The sequence below is a fragment of the Chiloscyllium plagiosum genome, chromosome 16 (genome assembly GCF_004010195.1).
Source record: "Chiloscyllium plagiosum isolate BGI_BamShark_2017 chromosome 16, ASM401019v2, whole genome shotgun sequence".
NCBI lineage: Eukaryota > Metazoa > Chordata > Chondrichthyes > Orectolobiformes > Hemiscylliidae > Chiloscyllium > Chiloscyllium plagiosum.
The window spans coordinates 27,842,197-27,863,983 of record NC_057725.1 but is presented as its reverse complement, the minus strand read 5'-3'; the positions used below and the strand labels follow the sequence as shown (position 1 = coordinate 27,863,983).

General features: G+C 41.8%; 1 protein-coding gene across 2 annotated transcripts in view; it reads right to left on the bottom strand.

Moving 5' to 3' along the window:
* Positions 1 to 21,787, bottom strand: part of syt9b (synaptotagmin IXb) — a 104,656-nt gene that overhangs the window by 28,521 nt on the left and 54,348 nt on the right. For both annotated transcript variants that reach the window (XM_043705607.1, XM_043705606.1), the window contains exon 4: positions 6 to 126. In XM_043705607.1, the coding sequence (XP_043561542.1) occupies positions 6 to 126 (121 nt within the window). The remainder of the gene's footprint in view (positions 1 to 5; positions 127 to 21,787) is intronic.

Below are 21,787 nucleotides of genomic sequence, written 5' to 3'. Positions count from 1 at the left end.
CTCACCTGAAGCTCCCGTTATATCCATGGCTTTAAGATTACGAGCCTTGATGACAGTGACAGTAAGCCGGCCAGCAGTGGGGAGATAGCACAGTGAAAACATCAAGTCTCCAAGATCGACATTTTCCTAAAGTATTAAAAACAAAATAGTACAGAGCTTAATTGCATTTAATGGATAATTAGAGAGCACATTCAACTCCTTCCCTCAAATTATATGAAGTGTTCAATTTCAGCTTCATAAAAGAGTCATCACACATCCCTATCTGATCTTGGAAATCGCATCTTCATGTATTTACATGCATTTTCATTGGTCTTTATGTAATTATTGACAGAAGGCTATATAAATGGGCCACATAAATCTCATCAATCACATTTCAGTGGAAGCAATGAGCTATGATTTGGCAAGTAGAGAATTGAGACACTCAATCTAATTCATGCAATTATCTACCCAGAAGCTCTGAAGGAAACAATTTCACCTCATTTGAGTTATTTGGAAATGATGCTGTGACAACTGATGTTATTTCACTCCAATTAGCCATATTTCGAGCAATTTGAATTTTATCTTTGATTCAGGAAATTCACAAGCATTCTTGGTCCATTATGCATTACATTGTTATCTTTTATTTCATATAATATTGATAGCATTTTAGCTACTGACAGAAAGTAGTAGGAAGTTACAAACATCCAGCTGCAATTTGACTAATTACAGTATTTACTCATGCTTCCCAATAAACACTGAAATTAGAATAATATTTTATTGCAAAGGACAAACATTTCCTGCCAGTTACAGTCAAGAAAAGCAGGTGGTGGGTGAAACTAGCTTAGATTTACTATTATTCATGTTGCATCACTGTTCAAGGTGGAGTTAGGTTCTGCCTCTCAGATAAGACATTAACTTGACATTAACCCCATTCCTAATGAAGGGCTTTTGCCTGAAACATTGATTTCCCTGCTCCGCTAATGCTGCCTGACCTGCTGTGCTTTTCCAGCACCACACTCTTGACTCTGATTTCCAGCATCTGCAGTCCTCACTTTCACCTAGACACCCCATCTGTCCTCTCACTGGGTATGAAAACACTATTTCCAAGAAGACCAGATCCCCTAGCTGCATTTATCCCTCCAGCAACAAAAAATGATTACTTGGGCCTTTGGCTCAACATAGTTTGTGCAACCTTGTTTTGCACAAATTAGCTGTTGCATTTCCTTTCATTACAGCAAAACAAATTTCATATTAGCAATAACATAGTTATATATCACCATTATCATTAGAAAATATCTGAAGGTATTTCCCATAAGCATCATATATTACACTGAGCCACCATAAGCATACACTAAGTTAAGTGACCCATACTTAGTTCAAGGAAAGGTTTTGTAAGAAACTTCTATAAGTGGGAAGACAAGGTAGAGAGACAGGAAATTCCAGAGTTTAGAACATGGACAGCTGAATGCATGGGTCTTAATAGTAGTGTGATGAAAGTCAGGAATACTCAAGAGGCCAGAATTCAAACCTTTCAGCAGAATTAGTGGGTTAAGATGCCGGAGGTCATTAGAGACATAGAAAGGCTTGAGGCGTAGAGGAATTTAGAAACAAGAGTGTGAATTTTAAACTTGGCTGAAGGCCAATGCAGTGAGCATAGGGGAAGTGGACAGGACTTGGTGTGAGTTAGAATATGGGAAACAGAGTTTTGAATATATTTGGGGATGGGGTGGTGGAATGAGAGGGTTAGGTTTAACCCTAGCTTGCAATAGTAAAGTCAAGGAAAAACATCAGCTCAAAATGCTATTGGGAATATGAAGGATACGGTAGAATTACAAATTCTTTCATTAACATCTTTTAAAAACAAGATACTAGCCATTTAGGATGGCTTACATACATGCAATTTATCTCAACAGTTTCCTTCATAGATGGCACTGAAGTAAGAAACATATTTAGGAAAGTAAATAGTGAGATTGACAATTCAACTTAATAGATTTCTACAAATAAAAGTTGTTCATTCATTTTTGATTTAACACTGCTGGTAGGGCTAGCAATTCCTGCCTATTTGTAATTGCACAGGACAAGGTGTTGCTAAGTCACGGTCTCAAGCACCTGCAATACAGTGCTGACAGGGAGAATGTTCCAGAATTTTCACCCAGCAACAAAGAAGGAATGACAATTTATTTCCAAGCTGGCATTGAGTAGGTCACAGATTTCAGAATTCCAATGTGTATAAGATTTACTCATTCCTGGCTAATCTGTGAAAGCACATGAATGTAATGCTATTATTGACTAATCTTTGAGCAAAGAAGCTGCGAAAGATTCTCATAACTCAGTCATTTCAACACCTCTGCCCTGTTTAGCAAATCAACTCTATTCACTTATACTCTCATGATTGCATCTTACCTAAATCAATCTAATTATGTGGAACATCTGGTTTGATATTTTTTCATTACCTATTTTGATGGAATACAGATTATGTTAATAAAATAAATTGAATTTATTTAGGTCAAGGTGATAATAGTATGCAAACCTACAAACAGGCTACATGATATGAAAGCAAAGATGTCATATAATTAGACTGGTGTAGAATTAGAAAGAATATATGGATCATGAATATGGTCTCAGCACAACTATAAATGACCTACCTGTCACAAACTTTTTTATTATTCATTCAAGTCAAGGGAGGTGAGTGGCTTGGAAAAGAAAATGCAGATGCTGCTATTGCAGGTGTTCCCATATATCTGCTGCCCTTGTTCTTCTAGGTGGTAGAGATTGTGAGCCCGAAAAGTGCTGTTGAAGAATTTATGGTATTTTGTAGCTGATGCACACTGCTACCACTGTGTGTCAGTGGTGCAGGGAGTGAACTTTCATGATGCTACATGGGCTACCAATCAAGTCGGCTGCTTATCCTGGATAGTATTGAGATTTTTAAAGGTTGCCAGTCTTGCACTCATTAGGACAAATGCACAGTATTTCATCACACTCTTTACTTCTGCTTTATAGATGGTGGATAGGTCTTTGATCAGGAGGTGAGTCATTCATCACAAACCTCCATGACTCTGACATGTTTATGGAGCCACAGTAGTTATATGGCTTGTCCAGTTTGGTTTCAGATTAGATTCTCTACAGCGTGGAAACAGGCCCTTCAGCCCAACTCTCAGGATGTTAATAAGGGAGGATTCAGTGTTGATAATGTCACTGAATGTCAAGAGGTCATGATTACATTCTTTATTTATAGTGATGATCATTACCTGATACCCTTGTACAGTGAATGTTACTTGTCACATATCAACCCAAACTTGAACGTTGTCCAGGTCTTGCTCTATATTGACATAGACAATATCTCAGGAGTCACAAATAGCACCAAATGTTGTGCAATTATCAACAAATATTCCAACTCTTCCTTTATGCTGAAGGGAAGGTCATTGATGAAGTAGCCAAAGATGGTTGGGCCTAACACACTACCCTGAGTACACCTGCAGAGGTGTTCTGTGCTTAAAATAATTTGTCTCCAATAGCTACAACCTCTTTCCTTTAAGCCAGATAGGATTCCAACTACAGTGAGTTTCCCCCTTGATTCTCACTGAATCCGGTTTTGTTAGCATTCCTTCCTAGCAGACTCTACTGAATGCAATTTTAATTTCAGGGACAGTTAACCTCTTGAGTTCAGCTCTTTTGTCCCTGTTTAGGCCCAACTATAATGACGTTAGCAGCCAATGAGCCTGACTCAAACTGAACATCAGTGAAAAGATCATTGTTGAGTAAGTGCTGCTTGATAGCACTATTGACGACACATTCTATCACTTTGCTGATGATTGAGAGTAGACTGATGGGGTGTTAATCACAAGCAGTGTAGCAGTGTGTACTAGCTACAAGATGCACTGCAGAAATTCACGCATCCTCCTTAGATAGCACCTTCCAAACCCAGTCACTAGCATCTAGAAGGACAAAAGCAGCAATACATGGGAATAACACCACCTACTCTTTAACTTCGAACTACACATCATTCTACTTGGATATATATCACTATTACTTCACTGTTACACAGACAAAGTCCTAGAACTCTCTCTCCAGTCCTTCCTAACAGGTCTGTGGGTGTACCTACACCACAGGACTGCAGCTCTCAATCACCTTTCAAGGACATTTAGAGACAGACAATAAATACTGAGTAAGCCAGCCAAGTCTATATCCTCTGATCCTAGAAAAAAACTTTTCTAGGATTCATACAGGATGCGTATGTGAATACGAAGTGTTTAGAGGGATTTGGGCCATGTGCTGATGGGACTAGGTTATTTTAGGATAACTGGTCAGCATGGACAGGTTGGACTGAAGGGTCTTTTTCCATGCTGTACATCAGTATGTCTCTAGGTGGAAAGGAAGGTGAGAGAAAGAACAAGTGAATAAGTTTAGGAAAGAAAGAAAGGGAGAGAAAGCAAAAGATAAAAGAAAAAGGAGGGCGAGAAAGAGATGGCAAGAAAGACAGGGATGAATGGGAGGAAAGGAGAAAACAAGGAGGTAAGAATAGAGGAGAGAAATAGAGATGGGAGACTGAGGCAGAGAAAGAAAATTTGAGTGAATTGAGGGAGAAGTTGATGGACCAATGTGATGGAAACGTCACCGATCTGCTGCCAGAATTTGTTTTTGTATCTTGCCTAGACGTTTGATGGAGGTGGCAGGAGAATCTGCCCAATTTTGGAAATAATATTCAAGTCTTAGATGAAGCTGGGACTTCATAGTGCATTGTATTTGATGAGACGGAAAAGAAATGGTTGACATATAATAATGCCTGGCACAATTCTCATATTGAATGAATAATTGCTGGGAATATTGGAGCAGATGGTGAACCGAATACACAGGAATGTCTACATTTATTAAAAAGGCAAATGGCGGTGACCATGTTTGTAAGAACATGGGATTTCAGGTGGATTTAAGTGTCTATGGGAATAGGACTTAGTGAAATGAAATGGGTGCAATTTCAAAGGACATGTCAGTGCTAAGACACCTTGATTAACATCTTTGTGGGTCGGACAGATGCAAGAAGTGTGCTTATGACTTCCCAATACTCACTGGTCATGGGTGAAGCATCTCACCATCAATGTGTTCTTTGAGCATTTAGGGCCATGCCAAACTGCATGTTTTTAATGAGTGAAATGAGTTTTTGCAGTGGATGAGAGTCTACATCAAAGAGGATCAGTTGAAACTTTAGTGAAGAGAAAGGGTTAAAATGGCCAAGGAGATTCATGACTTCTGTGAATGTGTTCCTCTCCCATCCACCCCACTTCCAACTCCAACACTTAGCAGGCTTGAGGAATTGGAGCATCAATTACTTCAGGGGCTGGATTTATGTCTCACATCTTGATGGCATCTCATCTGTGGGACATACCACCTCTGAGGGTGAAGCACTCTTTCTGTCAGCTATTTGCAAAAGTTGGAACATGCAAAACAAGACCCTGGCTCCTTAGCCTTTGGTTCCTGGGGAGTCCAAGCATTTCATATTCTACTCCAAGCCACATTCCCCACCTTCCTGCACGCCTACCCCCCACCGATTCAAATCTAGTGGTAAAAGTATTCCACAATAGTTTGATCATCTGGTAGCTGCTGTAGACACAAACAGAAATGTCAGGATTGGAAGTGTAACTTGAGTAACAGGAAGTCACTAGGGATTGGGTTAAGTAGGGCAGCACTGAATGCAGACTGAGCTTTGATAATAGAAACAACTTTTTGCATATTTCAGTAAAGAAGAAAAAGAGAAAAGACAGATTTGCATGTATATAATATCTTGCACAACCTCAGGATGTCCCAAAGCAATCTATAGACAATAACATACTTTTGCAGTGAGGTCACCATTATAATGCAGGAAATGAGAGCTCATTTCATGATTATGGTTTAACATTTATTGGTCAAATAGCTATTGAAATAATCTTTAAAAATCTTTGATAGCATAGAATCATAGAATCCCTACAGTGTAGAACCAGGCCATTTGGCCCAACAGGTCCACACCGACCCTCAGAAGAGTATCCCATCCAGACCCATTCCCTGACCCTACTCCCCTTCATTTATGCCTGATTAATGCACCTGAACTACACAGCCCTGAACACGATGGGCAATTTAGCTTGGCCAATTCACCTAATGCACATCATTGGGATGTGGGAGGAAACTGGAGCACCTGGAGGAAACCCACGCAGACACCAGGAGAACGTACAAACTCCACACAGTCAACCAAGGCTGGAATCGAACCTAGGTCCCTGGCGCTGTTTGGCAGCAGTGTTAACCACTGACACCCCATGCTGGCCCCAAATGGAGGAATCATATGAAAAATAATTTTATAATATTGCTTGGATGCAAAACCCTCTTGCACATCTCAAAGACCTGGTACATAGAAACATGAATAATGAATGAAAAGATTCAAGACTTTGATTTATACTCGACTCGCTGGGCTCTCTTTCTAAGAGAGTAGATAGCATTAAACCAAGTCAGCACTGGGTAAGGATGATGCATAAAAAAGTATCCACTGTCCCATTAGTGGAAGAAAAGGGGTGGCTGAAAGAGTATTTGAACTCATAAGTCTGCATTAGGCTTAATACTTAGCCCTGTTGTCTCACAGCACCAAGGAACCCAATTTGATTACATCCTTGAGCGATTGTGTGGTGTCTGCACATTCTCCCTGTGTTTGTGTGGGTTTCCCCCAGGTGCTCTGGTTTCCTTCCACAGTCCAAAGATGTGCAGGTTAGGTGGATTGACCATGCAAAATTGCCCCATAGTGTCCAAGGATGTGGATTAGCGATGGGGAATGCAGGGTTACAGGGATGGGGGGGGGGGGTGGTGGTGGGTCTGGGTGGGATGCTGTTTGGAGGGCTGGTGTGACTTGATGGGCTGAATAGCCTGCTTCCAGACTGTAAGGATTCTATGATTCTAAGTGCCTGATCATGGAACATGTCATTTTAAGCTCCTCTGCAAGTTGTGGGAGGCACCTTATTTCTGCACTCCACATCATAGAAAGACAGAATGAATTGTGAAAATAAAAAATCTCATTCTCAAATTTGCTGTCATATGGCAGAAACACCTATGAAGAAAGAAAAATAAACTTGTATTTATATAGAATGAACCCAGGATGCTGCAAAGTAGGTAATTAAGTACTGTCGTCCCTATTGTAAAATAAAAATTGCAGCAAACAATTTGCATACAGCATGCCCTCACAATAGCAGTGAAATTGATTAGTAACCTATTTGTTAGTGATGTTGGCTAAGGGGTAAATATTAAGCTAGATAACAAGGAGTATTTCCTAGCTCTTGTCAAAACAGTGCCATGGAATCTTTTGTATCCAACTGAGAGGATAGATTGGGTATTCGGTTAGAATTTCATTCCCCCCACCCCTACCCTGAATTTTAACAGCTGATGAACTAGCTCCAAAAATGGCCTGTGTCTTTCAAGAGTCAATAAACAGTAACTTCCGATTAGATCAATGGAGAGAAGCCAACTGTTGTGGCATGTTTGGAAAAAGAGATAAAATTCAGCTGGAAAGCTACACATTGGTATCTCTCACCAGCGTCATTTGCAAATTGTTTGAACAGATTATTCATTCTCATGTCAAGAAGCACTCTGTGCACTGGTAGATTGCATGATTTTTCAGGCTAAAAGATGCATTGAAACACAGCTTTTACAGACTGTTGATGACCTAGCATTGAGACTTGAAAGAAATGGAACTACTTTTGTGGAAATACCAGATTTCTGGAAAAATATTTGACAGAGCTCTTCATGGAAAGCTCTTGTCCAAACTTCACTATAATGGAATCGAGGGGACACTGTTAAATTGGAGCTGGCACCTGCTTACCCATAGGTACATGCATTGAGGAATCATTCAGGATCGGTGCCAGGCCCTCTACTTTTTGTCATTTACATAAATGATTTGGATGCGAACGTAAGAGGTACAGTTAGTAAGTTTGCAGATGACACCAAAATTGGAGGTGTAGTGGACAACGAAGAGGGTTACCTCAGATTACAACAGGATCTTGACCAGATGGGCCAATGGGCTGAGAAGTAGCAGATGGAGTTTAATTCAAATAAATGCAAGGTACTGCAATTTAGGAAAGCAAATCTGAGCAGGACTTATACACTTAATGGTAAGGTTCTAGGGAGGGGTGCTGAACAAAGAGACCTTGAAGTGCAGGTTCATAGCTCCTTAAAAGTGGAGTCGCAGGTAGATAAGATAGTGAAAAAGGCGTTTGGTATGCTTTCCTTTATTGGTCAGAGTATTGAGTACAGGAGTTGGGAGGTCATGTTGCAGCTGTACAGGACATTGGTTAGGCCACTGTTGGAATATTGCAATAAATAATGTCAGAATTCTGGTCTACTTCCTACCAGAAAGATGTTGTGAAACTTGAAAGGGTTCAGAAAAGATTTACAAGGATGTTGCCAGGGTTGGAGGATTTGAGCTATAGGGAGAGGCTGAACAGGCAGGGACTGTTTTCCCTGCACTGTCGGAGGCTGAGGGGTGACCTTATAGATGTTTACAAAATTATGAGGGGCATGGATAGGGTAAATAGGCAAAGTCTTTTCCCAGGGGTTGGGGAGTCCAGAACTAGAGGGCACAGGTTTAGGGTGAGAGGGGAAAGATATAAAAGAGACCTAAGGGACAACTTTTTCACGCAGATGGTGGTACGTGTTTGGAATGAGCTGCCAGAGGAAGTGGTGGAGGCTGGTACAATTGCAACATTTAAGAGGCATTTGGATGGGTATATGAATAGGAAGGGTTTGGAGGGATATGGGCTGGGTGCTGGCAGGTGGGACTAGATTGGGTTGGGATATCTGTCAGCATAGACGTGTTGGACCGAATGGTCTGTTTCCATGATGTAGATCTCCATGACTCTATGATTCTATGTCCTCTCCAGAGTGCCCCAGGGATTAGTGTTGGAACCTTTACAGTTCTTCAACTATATAAATGCCCTTTTCAAAACTCAATAAACAGGGTGCAGCTATTTGCAGGTGACTGTATTGATGATGCAGATATTAGTTTATGAATCAGGAAAAACTCAAGATCACATCAAATCTCTGCAAGCTGATTTTCTGGAATTGCAAAAATGGTAAGACCAATGGAAAATGCCATTCAATGTCTCAAATACTGTCATACACAACCCCAACAAGAAAAAAATACAGCAACAGATACATTTTAAGTTCTGTAATCAAACTCTCTCAAAATGCAGATATTCGACAATTCTTGGAGGAGCTTTCCACAGTGATCTGATACAACCAAAACAACTTGTGTTTTTGGATGTCTGAGGAGGAATCTTTGACATTGCAGCAAATATATAAAAGACATAGCTTACCAAACTTTTGCCCATCCATTGCAAGTCTTATGTGAAATCCTTACACAGCAAAAGATACAAACAGGATTGGAACACTTTAAGAATGTACTGATTCTGCATGCATCAATATGGGAAATACACAGGGTGTCACATCCTGACCACGATTTGAAATTGGAATCAACGCAGCAATGGAGGGAAAAATATTAGATTGATCATGTTGTATAACATATGGAATAGAGTGGTGAAACAAGTAGCTGCTGCCCTCTGGTAATGACAAACACAGGGTAGTCATGTACACAGACTTAAAGACCATTTATTTCCAAGAAAATGCATCAGCAGTCTTTCTTCCCAAGGACAAACTCACAATGGAACAAGTTGCCAAAGGAAATCATCACAACCCATCAATTGGAGATCTTCAAGTTTCATCTTTAGATTATTTTCATTAAAGGTCTTCTTTATAAGGAGTACCATTTCAACGGGCCAGAGCTGTTCATATAAATATTGCCAGAATACACATATTATCTGTGACATGACTAAAACAGAAACAGAAAGATAGCTGTCTGAAATGTCAGCATTGCCTCAGTGCTGTGTTGAGAGCAAAAGACTGGGTTACATGCTTGAATATTTGGAGTGGGACTGAGGTGTTGTAAATCGTTGGGACTCTGTGCCATGTGTCTACAGTGTTCTGTACTTAGTGGGTTATGGAGACAGACTGAAGTAACTCAGACTGTTTTTTCTTCTGATATGAAAAGGAAAACAAATCAGTTCAGAGAATTTTGATTTTTCGGGAATTAGTCATAATTGTGGCAGAAGAGGACCTATTTTGTCAATGGGGCAATCAGATGGTTAGATCACATGGAGTGGGAAATAGTACAAGCAACAGCCTTGTCAGAACTGAAGAAGAGGCAAAACATTTTTGTGGACCATGTGAAGACCTGAGTAGAAGATAAAGTCAACATAGTCTTAGCAAACATAGGGCTACTTTCCCCTTAGAGAAAAGCGACTGGTGGTGGTTCAATATGAGGGTCAATATGCCTCAGACAAAGGAAGACACTGAGAAGGAGAGTACTTCATAGTAACCGCAATGGGTGCAGGAATTGAACCCACACTTTTGGTGTTACATTGCATTGTTAACCAGCCATTCAAGCAAACCGATACCTGTTGTAGAATCTTATCGGAGTCTGAGTGACACAGGCTGTGCCAAAATTTGTGGCAGATCCAGACAAGAAGTCCAGCGATGCTTATCTCAATATCAGGAAAATCTTAATGTTAGGAATATCCACTGCTTCTTTGATACTTTTGCCAAGTGGTGAGGTGATTTCTCATGAGCTAGTGGCCAATTGCCAATGAAAGGGCTTGTTACTCACCTCATTAATGCTGCAACTCACTGAAATAATATTCAGCATCTTGTCTTCCCAAACTCACCAGACAAGTGGACAGTGAGAATTCTTGACATGGAAATCAGAGCAAGTATCTGATAATTTCAGCTCTGACATGTCCCAGCCTCTGAGAACCCTCATGGCACACCTCTGATCCACCTACAGTGTGGTTCTGCGCTTCAGGGCTGCACAGTTACTATCACTGTAATGCTGCTGAAAGGACATTGTGTGCTCAGGGATACAGATGTGACTCATGGACTGGACCAGGCTGCATCCAGATGTGTTTATGTGCTGTCAGAGAGCACACAGCCCACGTGGATACTTATAGCAATTCTATCTTATATTGACTAGTCCTATAAGTTTTGTGCTATGCCCCCTCAGCCAGAAATACCAGGCACACAGTCCTGCTGAGTTGCTGTACAGTTTAGTACAGACACAAAAGCCAAGAAACTTGTCATGGATGTCAAAAGGCCTCAGATAAGCTAAGCTCAGTCAGGGATCTCAATACAGGAGGTGAAGGGTAGTCTCCGATATCAGTCCAGGGGCTTGGACATTGTCAGTCAGCTGCTTGGACAGTTAGAGTCAGAATGTTCTTGACACAAGGGGTGAGGAGCCAAATATCAGGCACCCCACCACCCGTCTTGACTCTCTGTCCAACTGAAGGTGCTTTCCTCTAGAATGAGAAACAGGCAGGTATGCTGGGAAGTGAAAGAGGGTGTTGCAGAAGTTGTTAGTGCAGCTGGGAAGGTCTCCCTGGCAAGTGAGTAGATACCACAGAGGGCATGCATGGTTAGTGCTGTCGGAATTGGGGTGGTGGGAATGCGTGAAGGAAGATGTTGTTCGGCAATAGTGAGAATGGTAGAGCATGAGCCTTGGTGGACTGTGGGTACAGTAGGAGATGAGTGATGTCAGGGGGGAATGGTGGCACCTACTCTGGCAAAGGGGATAAGGACATTGATCTTCTTCTGACAGTGCTGTGCATTCCTCCAGACGACTGGGATTGGACTGATCTGACTGGCAAACTCAGACAAGGTTGGCATGGTCTGGTGTCAGATCTCAACCGATTCTCAAACTTTATATGGATAAGTAGGCCAACTTGTTGGCTTGGAGCTGGGTGCGGAATGCTTTTGGTAAGCAGAACTAGTGCCGCGGGATGAACTGACTGCCAGTCCTGGGGGAAAGCGTTGTCCCGCTTGTGCACCACCCCACCCAGCTTGAACACCAGGAACAAGTCCACAAAATGGCATTCAGTCATGTCTGGGGCAAGTATCAGGAACTATTAAGGCAGCTGACAGTGCTCATCTGGTGCACAATGGCCCTTTAAAGATGGCTCCTCCCCAGGGATGCCAGTCAATTCTGGGATATCCCATCAGGGGTAAGTTGTACCAGACAGTGCGTGAAGTAGATGATTAAAGAGGCAAAGCTTGGTAAGATTTGGCTAGCAAGCCCATAGAATCCCTACAGTGTGGAAACAGGCCCTTCAGCCCCTTAAGTCCACATTGACACTCCAAAGAGTAACCCACACAGACCTATTCCTCTACCCTTTTATCCCATATTTATCCCTGACTAATGCATCTAAACTATATATCACTGAACACTATGGGCAATTTAGCATGGCCAATTCACTAACCTGCATACCTTTGGACTGTGGGAGGAAACCCACGCAGACACAGGGAGAATGTGCAAAGTCCACACAGACAGCTGCCCAATGCTGGAATCGAACCCGGGTCCCTCGCGCAGTGAGGCAGCAGTGCTAATCACTGAGCCACTGTGCTGCCCCAGTAGGTCTCATGATGAAAGACACCCAAAAAATCTTACACAACTCACACTTAGCCAAAAAAAGTCATAACATTCATCTCCCTTTAAATTAATAGGCCAAACATGGTGCACAGAAAATTTTAACACAGAGAAGGAAATTTAAAAGGCACAGAAGAAACTATTTAAACAAGATTGACTCCAAACAAAATTCAAAAAAACAATTCAAGGTGACTCAAAGTGCTTTACCACCAACAAAGCACTTCTAAAATGCTGTTCGCTTCGTAATATCAGAGTCACAGTGATTAATGGTACAGAAACTCTTATAAATGGTAGTGACAGGTTGATCAGACCATTTTTTTGTAGTGATGCTAGTTGAAGTAGACGTTCTGACCATGACACCAGGGCAATTCCTCTGCTGTTCTTCAAGATGGCAGATAGTTTACATTCAGCTGAGAGAGCAGATGGGGTAGTTTAAAAAAAATCTTGTCACCTTCACCAATACAGCACTCTCTCAGCGCAGCACTTGAGTGTCAATCTAAAATTTGTGCTCAGGTTTCTTGATCCCATGACCTTCTGACTCAGAGGTGAGATCATCACCCACTGAGTTACAGCTGACACAGTAAACCCTATGTTAATAAACAGCACAGAAAACTGGAATCCTTTCAATTTCATCTATCCTAAAAGCAGCCAGTGTCTGAAACATACAGCAATCTGTCAGAATTTGAAAGAGTGAAAAGTGGCTAATGTTTCGGGGTAAAGCTTGAATTTACTTGAATCGAATTGAATTTATTGTCATGTGTACCGAGGCACAGTGAAAAGCTTTGTCTTGCGAGCAATACAGGCAGATCACATAGTTAAATAGCATAACTAAGTAAATAATAGGTAAGCAGCAGCAAAAACAAAAACACATTTATTGGCGAATGTTAAGAATTTGTGAGTCCATTCAGTATTCAAATAACAATAAGGTAGAAACTGTTACAAAACTGGCTGGTGTGTGTGTTCAGGCTTCTGTACCTTCTCCCAGATGGTAGAGGTTGGAGAAAAACATTGCCTGGGTGGGATGGATCTTTAAATATGCTGGCGGCCTTTCCTTGACAGTGGGCCTGGTAGATGGATTTTATAGGTGGGAGGTTGGTCCTTGTGATTGTCTGGGCTGAGTTCACCACTCTCTGTAACCATCTCCGATCTTGAATGGTACAGTTGCCATACCAGGTAGTGATACATCCAGACAGAATGCTCTCGATGGTGCACCTATAAAAGTTGACAAGGGTATTCACTGTCATACCAAATTTTCTCAGCTGCCTGAGGAAGAAGAGACGTTGTTGGGCCTTTGTAACCAGTACGTCCACATGAAGAATCCAAGAGAGCTTGTTGTGGATGACCACTCCCAGGAGCTTGATACTTTCCGCTCGTTCCACCTCTGTGCTGTTAATGTGTAGGGGGGCGTGAGTAACATCCCGCCGAAAGTCAATAATGAGTTCATTTGTTTTACTAGCATTGAGAGCTAGGTTGTTCTCAGTGCACCATTTTTCCAGGTCTTCCACCTCCCATCTGAGATTTGACCAACTATGGTGGTGTCATCAGCAAACTTGTAAATGCTGTTAGTCTGGTATTTAGCAACGTAGTCATGGGTATACAGTGAGTACAGTGGGGGCGGAGTACGCACCCCGGAGGGGCTCCAGTGTTAAGTGTTAGTGAGGATGAAATATTGTCCCCAATCTTCACTGATTGTGGCCTTGGGTTATGAAACTGACTATCCAGTTGCAGGGAGTGGGGCTTAGTTCGAGATCACTAAGTTTAGTAATCAGTCTTGAGGGAATAATAGTGTTGAAGGCTGAACTGTAGTCAATGAGTAGGATTCATACATAGATACTCTTGGTGTCAAGATGTTCTAGGGAGTAGTGAAGGGCAAATAATATGGTATCTGATGTGGATCTGTTGGTCTAATAGGCAAATTGGAGTGGGTCAAGAGTAGTGGGGAGGCTGGAGTTGATTAATGCCATGACCAGCCTTTCAAAGCACTTCATGATCACCAAAGATAGGGCCACTGGACTGTACTAATTGAGAAATGCTGCATGAGCCTTCTTAGGCACAGGGATGATGTTGGCCCTCTTGAAACAGGCAGGGACTGTGGTCTGCTGCAGGGGCAGGTTGAAGATGTCTGAGAAGGCCTCTGCCAGTTGATCTGCACATGCTCTGAGTGCACGGCCCATTGTGTACTCCATCTGGTCCCATTGCTTTCCTTGGATTCACATGAAGGAAAACTGATCTGACCTATGATGCAGTGAGTGTTGGGATAGGTTTGTCAGGACTTGTCATAATAGGTGTTACCTCTCCGCCGAAATTATGCTCAAAGCGAGCATAGGAGGCATTGAGATGATCCGAGAAAGATGTGTCATTGTCTGCTATCTTGCACTGTGTCTTTTTAGAACATGTGATGTCATTCAGTCCTTGTCATAGTCGCCGGGTGTCTGTCTGGGTCTCTAGTTTGAATCGGTATTGGTCCCTGGCTATCTTAATGGCTCTGTGAAGGTTAAACTTGGATTCCTTATATTTGAGTGAGTCTCCTGATCTGCAGGCCTCAAGCCTGGATTTTAGTAGGCTCTCTTTGTCCTGATTCATCCAGGATTTCCTGTTGGGGAACACTTGCTGATGAAGTCGGTGATGGTGTTGGCGTACTCATACAAGGTATCTGCGGACTGTTTGAACATGGCCCAATCAGCCGATTCCAGACAGCACCAGACCTGATCCTCTGCCTCCTCCGACCAGCACTGGACCTGTATCCGCGAGGGGGTCTCCTGCTTGAGCTTTTGCCTGTAAGCCGGGAGAACAAACATGGCATTGTGGGCGGAGTTCCCAAAATGAGGGCGGGGGATGGAGAGGTAGTATCTTTTACAGTGGTGTAGCAGTGGCCTAAAATGCTCAGGCCCCTGGTGGGGCAGGTAATGTTCTGGTGGTACTTGGGCAACACTTTCCTTAGATTGGCTTGATTGAAGTAGGCAGTTACAATAAACAGGGCCTCGGGGTGTTCTGTCTCCAGGGTGTTAGTGGTGGAGGATAGCACATCCAGAGCTTCCTCAACCTTTGCTTGTGGTGGTATGTACACAGCAGTTAGTACAGCAGCGGTAAATTCCCGTAGTAGATAGAAGGGGAGGCATTGATGATGAGGAATTCAAGGTTGGGAGCAATGGCTGCCCAGGGTTGCAATGTCTGTGCACCACAAGTTGTTGATTAAAAAGCAAACCCCTCCACCCTTGTGTTAGAAGTGGCTGATTCTATACCAAAAATATGAACCTGTCCTTTTTTCTTTACAGTTTGAAGTTTTGTGTAATTTTAGAGATTTTTGTTTCCAAGACTATCTGCTTTTACTACTTTTACATTAATCAGCTGTTGACAAAGACAATCCCCTCAATCGTGCGAGATTATTCAGATGTAACTGGAGAATTATGGCCTGAACTTTCATACGCAGAACCCAAATTTGGGACAATACTTGGCTCCGCATAGTGGACCTGGGAGAAAGAGCTCCTTTTTGGATTTAATTTGGGATGTGGGAGGTTAGAGTTTTATGGAGCTATGCCAGCTTTATGCAAAATGAATGCGGAGGATGCCACGTGTATGGGGTGGGGGGTGGGGGCAGGATTAAAGACCTGCATTGCTACTCCAGCAGTAGTAACCTATTCAGACTCTTTCAGTCCCATATACAACAAGCTGGTCTTTGGGAGAGTGCAGAGATCGGTCCTGCAAGTATGTCACCTCTGTGCTCATTGACCTACATCAGATTCCCATTTCGCAAAATCTCAAAGCCAAATTCTCCTTATTTCCAAATCGCCCTATGCCTTTCTCCTTCCCTGAACTCTTCCGGTCCAGAGCCCTCCAAGACCTCCAAATTCCTCTAAATTGAGATCCCTGATTTTAATTGCTCTACCGACAGTGGTAATACCTTTAGTAGGTCCTGACCCATGGAATTTCCTCCCCAGATCTCTTTGCTTTTCCACCTTTTTTTGAAATGTTCTTTAGGTAAGATAGGAATCAGAATATTAATAAGGCAAGCTGTGCTGTTGACAAGGTGTTTGGCAAGCAATACTCCCCCTTAATTGGCAATTCACCACTGTCTAGTGAGAAACTGACCACAGTTCTTGTCAAAAGCATAAACAATTCAGTGAGGTGCTCCTAATAATAAGATAAGCCTTATTGTAGCTCTGCCACAAATCTTGCCTGAACATACATACTCAGATCCCTAAAGATTCTGCCCTTTGTCTCAGTTTACCCTTATAAGGTTTCATCAGCTTCCTGGCAGCAGCAATTCATAGATTACCTGCCTCGGTCCAAAACACACATCTCCTCTTCAGGTTTATTTGAAGTTGGTAAATGCTATTGGAGTTCCCAGTATGGTACAAATCCCCAAATGCACATTCATCAAAAAGGCGCTCACTGGTGCCAAATGGGACCACCATTGACCTCATGGCTTTATAGTTGCGGGTCAGCATAAGACTGAGTGGAAGGCATACAATGGAAGTTGGAGAAGGTGCTGGGGGTGGAGATGATTTTTAATTGCTCCCAATTGAAAACGGGTTAAAGATCCCCCATTAAAATGTGTTTGTGATCATCACTATCTTTATCCTGAAATGTCTGTCTCAACCATTTTCTCCTGAAAGTATTTGTTGTGAGATTGGAGAGTCAAATTTAGACTATGCCAAAACACTGGAATTAACTATCTACTGATGACCATGAAACCATTGTTGATTGTCACAAAAAAACCCATCTGGCTCACTAATGTCCTCGGAGAAAGAAATCGGTCATCGTCACCTGGTCCAACTACATGTGACTCCAGATCTATAGTAAAGTGACTCACAACTGCTTCTGAAATGGCCTAGCAAACCATTCAATTCAAGGGCAGTTAGGAATGGGCAAAAATGCTGACCAGCCAGTGAGTACAAAAGAAAGTTTTACTGGTACAGAATATACTAGCAGTGGGACTGGCTTCACTGTATTGACACCTGATCAATGTCATGATGTTGGCATCTGGTTTGTACCAATTGTATAATTAGAATATAACATGTACATGAGCCAATATCTAATCATTGTATTACATTGGTATCATGGTATATGAGTGATCCTAACGTTCCTGTGGCACAGGGGTAGTCTGACAGCCTCTGGGGTAGAAGATCCAGGTATGTAGAGCCACCTGCCCCAGTGTTACATCATAACAGGTTTATTAAAAATACCAAATATGTGCCCTGAGTTTTCAGGGGCTCTTGCCATGTAATGGTTGTGTCCCACTCTAGGATAGAAGGCCTGGGTTCAAGTCTCACATAACCGCACAAACTGATTAAAAGTAAGTAGAAGAGAGAACATCCAAAATGACACTTCTTAGACTAGATAAAAAAAAGATAGGAACAGGAATAGAGCATTTCAGATTTTTAAACCTGTTTCATAATTAGATTATGACTGATAGATGTCTTAACTCCATCTATCCAGTTTGGTTCTGTAACCCTTCATACACTTGACTTATCTGTTGCACCCAATGTGGTCTCCTCTACACTGGGAGACAGGACGCCTACTCTCAGAGTGCTTCAGAGCTCCGTCACCACTCCCCAACGACCTGATGCCTCATCTTCCACATTGGGACCCTCCAACCCCATGGCATCAATGTGGATTTCACCAGTTTCCCAGATCCAACCTTCCAACTTAGCACCGTCCTCATGACTTGTCCTACCTGACCATCTTTGTTCCTAGCTATCTGCTCTCCCCTCCCCTCTGACCTATCGCCATTACCCCCACATCCATCCACCGATCGCACTCTCAGCTACCTTCCCCCACCTGTTACCCCACAACCCCCTCCCATTTATTTCTATATGTCCTAGGCTCCCGGCCTCATTCCTGATAAAGGACTTTTGCTCGAAACATCGATTTTCCTGCTCCTCGGATGCTGCCTGACCTGCTGTGCTTTTCCAGCACCACACTCTTGATTCTAATCTCCAGCATCTGCAAGCCTCACTTTTGCCTGATAGAAATATCTATTTAAAAATTTTCCTTTGATTTTGCAACAGTCAACAGGCTTTTGAAGAAGAAAGTTTCAGATGTCCATCAAACTTTGTGTGAAACAGTGTTTCCAGGCATCACTCAGAATGACCCAGGTTCCAGTTTAAATGTTATTCCCCCTTGTCCCCAATTCAATGAAGAAGCAAAGTTAGATGGGAGAATGCTAAATATGCAACCAAAACAAGCCAGATAAAAAGTTAAGCAAAAATTTGTTGCTGAAGTGAGAAATTGTGAATTGAGTCATTATTCCATCAGAGGCATGCCATTCTGCCCATCATATTTGTGCCTTCTCTTTCAAAAGAGCTATCTGATTACTTTCTCTCCATTGCATTTTGCCATAGCATTGTCATCTTTCCCCTTTCGAGTTCTTGTTCAATTCTCTTTTATTGTTGAATCTTTATCCACTACCCTTTCAGCATATTTCAGATCACAGCAACACAATGAGTTAAAGGTATCTCTCACATTTTCCCTTTGTCCTTTTACTAATTATTAATTGCCTTAAAAAGTATTTTTTTTTACTAACTCCTGCTATTAGAAATAGCATCTCCTTATTTACTCTCTCAAAACCACTTAAATTTGAACTCAGTACTTCAGTGTATACTTTTGCGAAATTAAAATATGGGATTACATTTTGACTGAGTAATTACTCACTTCAAATGAATCTGGTTATCATCTTATTGCTGTTTTCAAATTGGCTGCTACATGTCTCATTTTAAAACAATAACTACACTTCAAAAATATGCAATTAACTCTAAAACACTTCATGAAATCCTGAGAACATAAAAGAATAAGAATTTCTATAGAACTATAGAAATGCAACTCTTTCAGCTGACAGGATAGTGGAAAGATTGAATTCCAGTTACATTCCAAATTAATATGCTCGATTGCTGTAGTTGTGGATTGCGCTCACTGGGGAAAAGTGGCTGAAAATATTCTTCAGCATTTGGAAAAGGGCAACTATGAAATATTATGTAGTTTCACACTGTGCATTAATTAAGAATCAGAGAAGCACTGTAACTATATTAAATGTTGCTTAAAATGTTAATTAAATGTTAGATAAAATGTGGGATAAACTTTCATAAGTTCATGAAAAGTAGGAAATACTCATCGGAGCAGACAGTACCTTTGAAGCAAAGGGTAAAGAATAAAAGAATAATTAAATGTTAAACTGACTTTTACTCCTCAGCTGTTGGCTAAATTGCTTTTTAACTTATTTATTTACAGGATATGGGAATTGCTGGCTAGGCCAGTATTTATTGTCCTTGCCTTGAAACGTTGAGCTGCCTTCTTAGAGAATCAAATCTGCCTCATTACATATCACCAAATCTAGAATTGCCCGTTCCCTACTGGGCTCTACAACAATCTACTCCTGCTCCTTGGATGCTGCCTGACCTGCTGTATTTTTCCACAAATTCCTTTCCTTGAGATCTGCTACTAACCTGGTTTGCTCAGTCCACCTACATAGTGCAGCCACCCCCCGTAATTACTGTAATAGAAAAGGCATATAAGAAAGGTTTTATTTCCTTATTTATTTTCTGCCCCACATCCTGACCACTGTTAGGAGGCCTGTACAAAACTCCCATCAGGGTCTTTTTTCCTTTGCAGTTCATCAACTCTAGTCACAGAGATTCTACTCCTTCCAACTTTACATCTCTACATCACTTTACAAGATTAATTTAATTTAATTTCTTACGAATAAGACAATTGATGGGATCTATATCCTTTAATATTTAGCTCCCAGCCTGGAATTCCTTGCAGCAAAGTCTCTGTGACACCCACAACATTGTACTTGCCAATTTCAACCTGTGCTACAAGTTCATTCACCTTGTTTTGAACACTGTGTGCATTTAAGTACAACACTCTCAGTCCTGCATTGACCAACACCATTGTCATAGTTGTCCCCTTATCTGCTGTGCCTCAAGTCGGATTCTCATCAATCCAGGATGCAACCCACCAAGGCCTGGTGATCTCTCTTCTTGGAGTGCTGCCAGCCTCTTCAGCAACACTTCGTTATCTTTCACTATACTGCTCAGTTGTTCAAAATCCATATTTTCAATTGGTCCATTGTCACCATCTGCTATGTTGATAAAGGCAGAAAGAAAGTATTCATTTAGTATCTCTTCCATACCTTTGCTTCAGTGAACAGTTTAACCTGCTTGCTCCTTAGGGGCTCCACTCTATCTTTTGCTTATCTTTTAATATTAATAAGCTTGAAGAATATTGTACTATTTGTTTAAGCACAGCTTGCCATCCTTTCCTCATGCTTCCCCTTAGCCTTCCTTACTCCAGCCTTAGCCTCTCCCCTGCATTTGAAATTCTCTTCCTGATTTCTGTAGCTATTATTATTCCAAATGCCTTCCTTTTCTTCCTTAGTTTCTCATCAATATCCTTCTTGAATTGCTGTCAGCTATTTGATGTAGGTACATCTACATTGCTGTTTGGGAAGGAGTTCTGGGAATTTGCCTCAAAAGCACTGAGAGAATGACGGGAACTTCAAAGAAGGGATGGTGAATGGCTTGGAGGGGAACTTGCAGATGGTGGTATTCTCATGTATCTGCTGCCCATGTCCTTCTAGGTGACAGTGGTTTTGGGCTTGAAAGCTGTTGGCGAAGGAACCTTGATGAATTTCTACAGTGTATCTTGTAGATGGAACACACTGCTTCTACTGAGTGTCGGTGATAGAGTGTGTGGACGTTTGTGGTTATGCTGCCAATTAAGTGGGCTGGATTGGTACAGAATGGTGTCAAGCCTCTTCTATTCTTGGATCCAGGCAAGCGGATCACAGTTTTGACTTCTGCATTGTAAACGATGGACAGGTTTGAGGATTTCGGAGGTGCGCTACTTACTGCAAGATACCCAGCCTCTGACCTGCTCTTTGAGCAGAGCATTTACATGACTAGTCAAGTTCAGTTTCTACTCAATGGTAATCTCCAACATGCTGCTATTGGAGAATTTAACAATGGAAATGGCAGTTAATGTATTTTAAACTCTCTTGTGAGAGATGATCATTTCTTGGTACTTGTGTAGTATGAAATTGATTTACCACTTGTCTGCTCAAACCTGGATATTGTCTAGGTTTTGCTGCATTTGGACATAGACTTCTTCAGTGTCTGAAGAGTTGTGAATGGAACTGAACATTGTGCAAAAATCAGCAAACATCCACACTTCTGACCTTATGATGAAAGGAAGTTCATGGATGAAGCAACTGAAGGTGTGGGATACTACCCTGAGGAACTCCTGCACAAATGTCCGGGAACTGAGATAACCAACAACCACAAACCCTTTCTTTAGGGCAATGTGTAACTCCAACCAGCAGTAAGTTTTCTC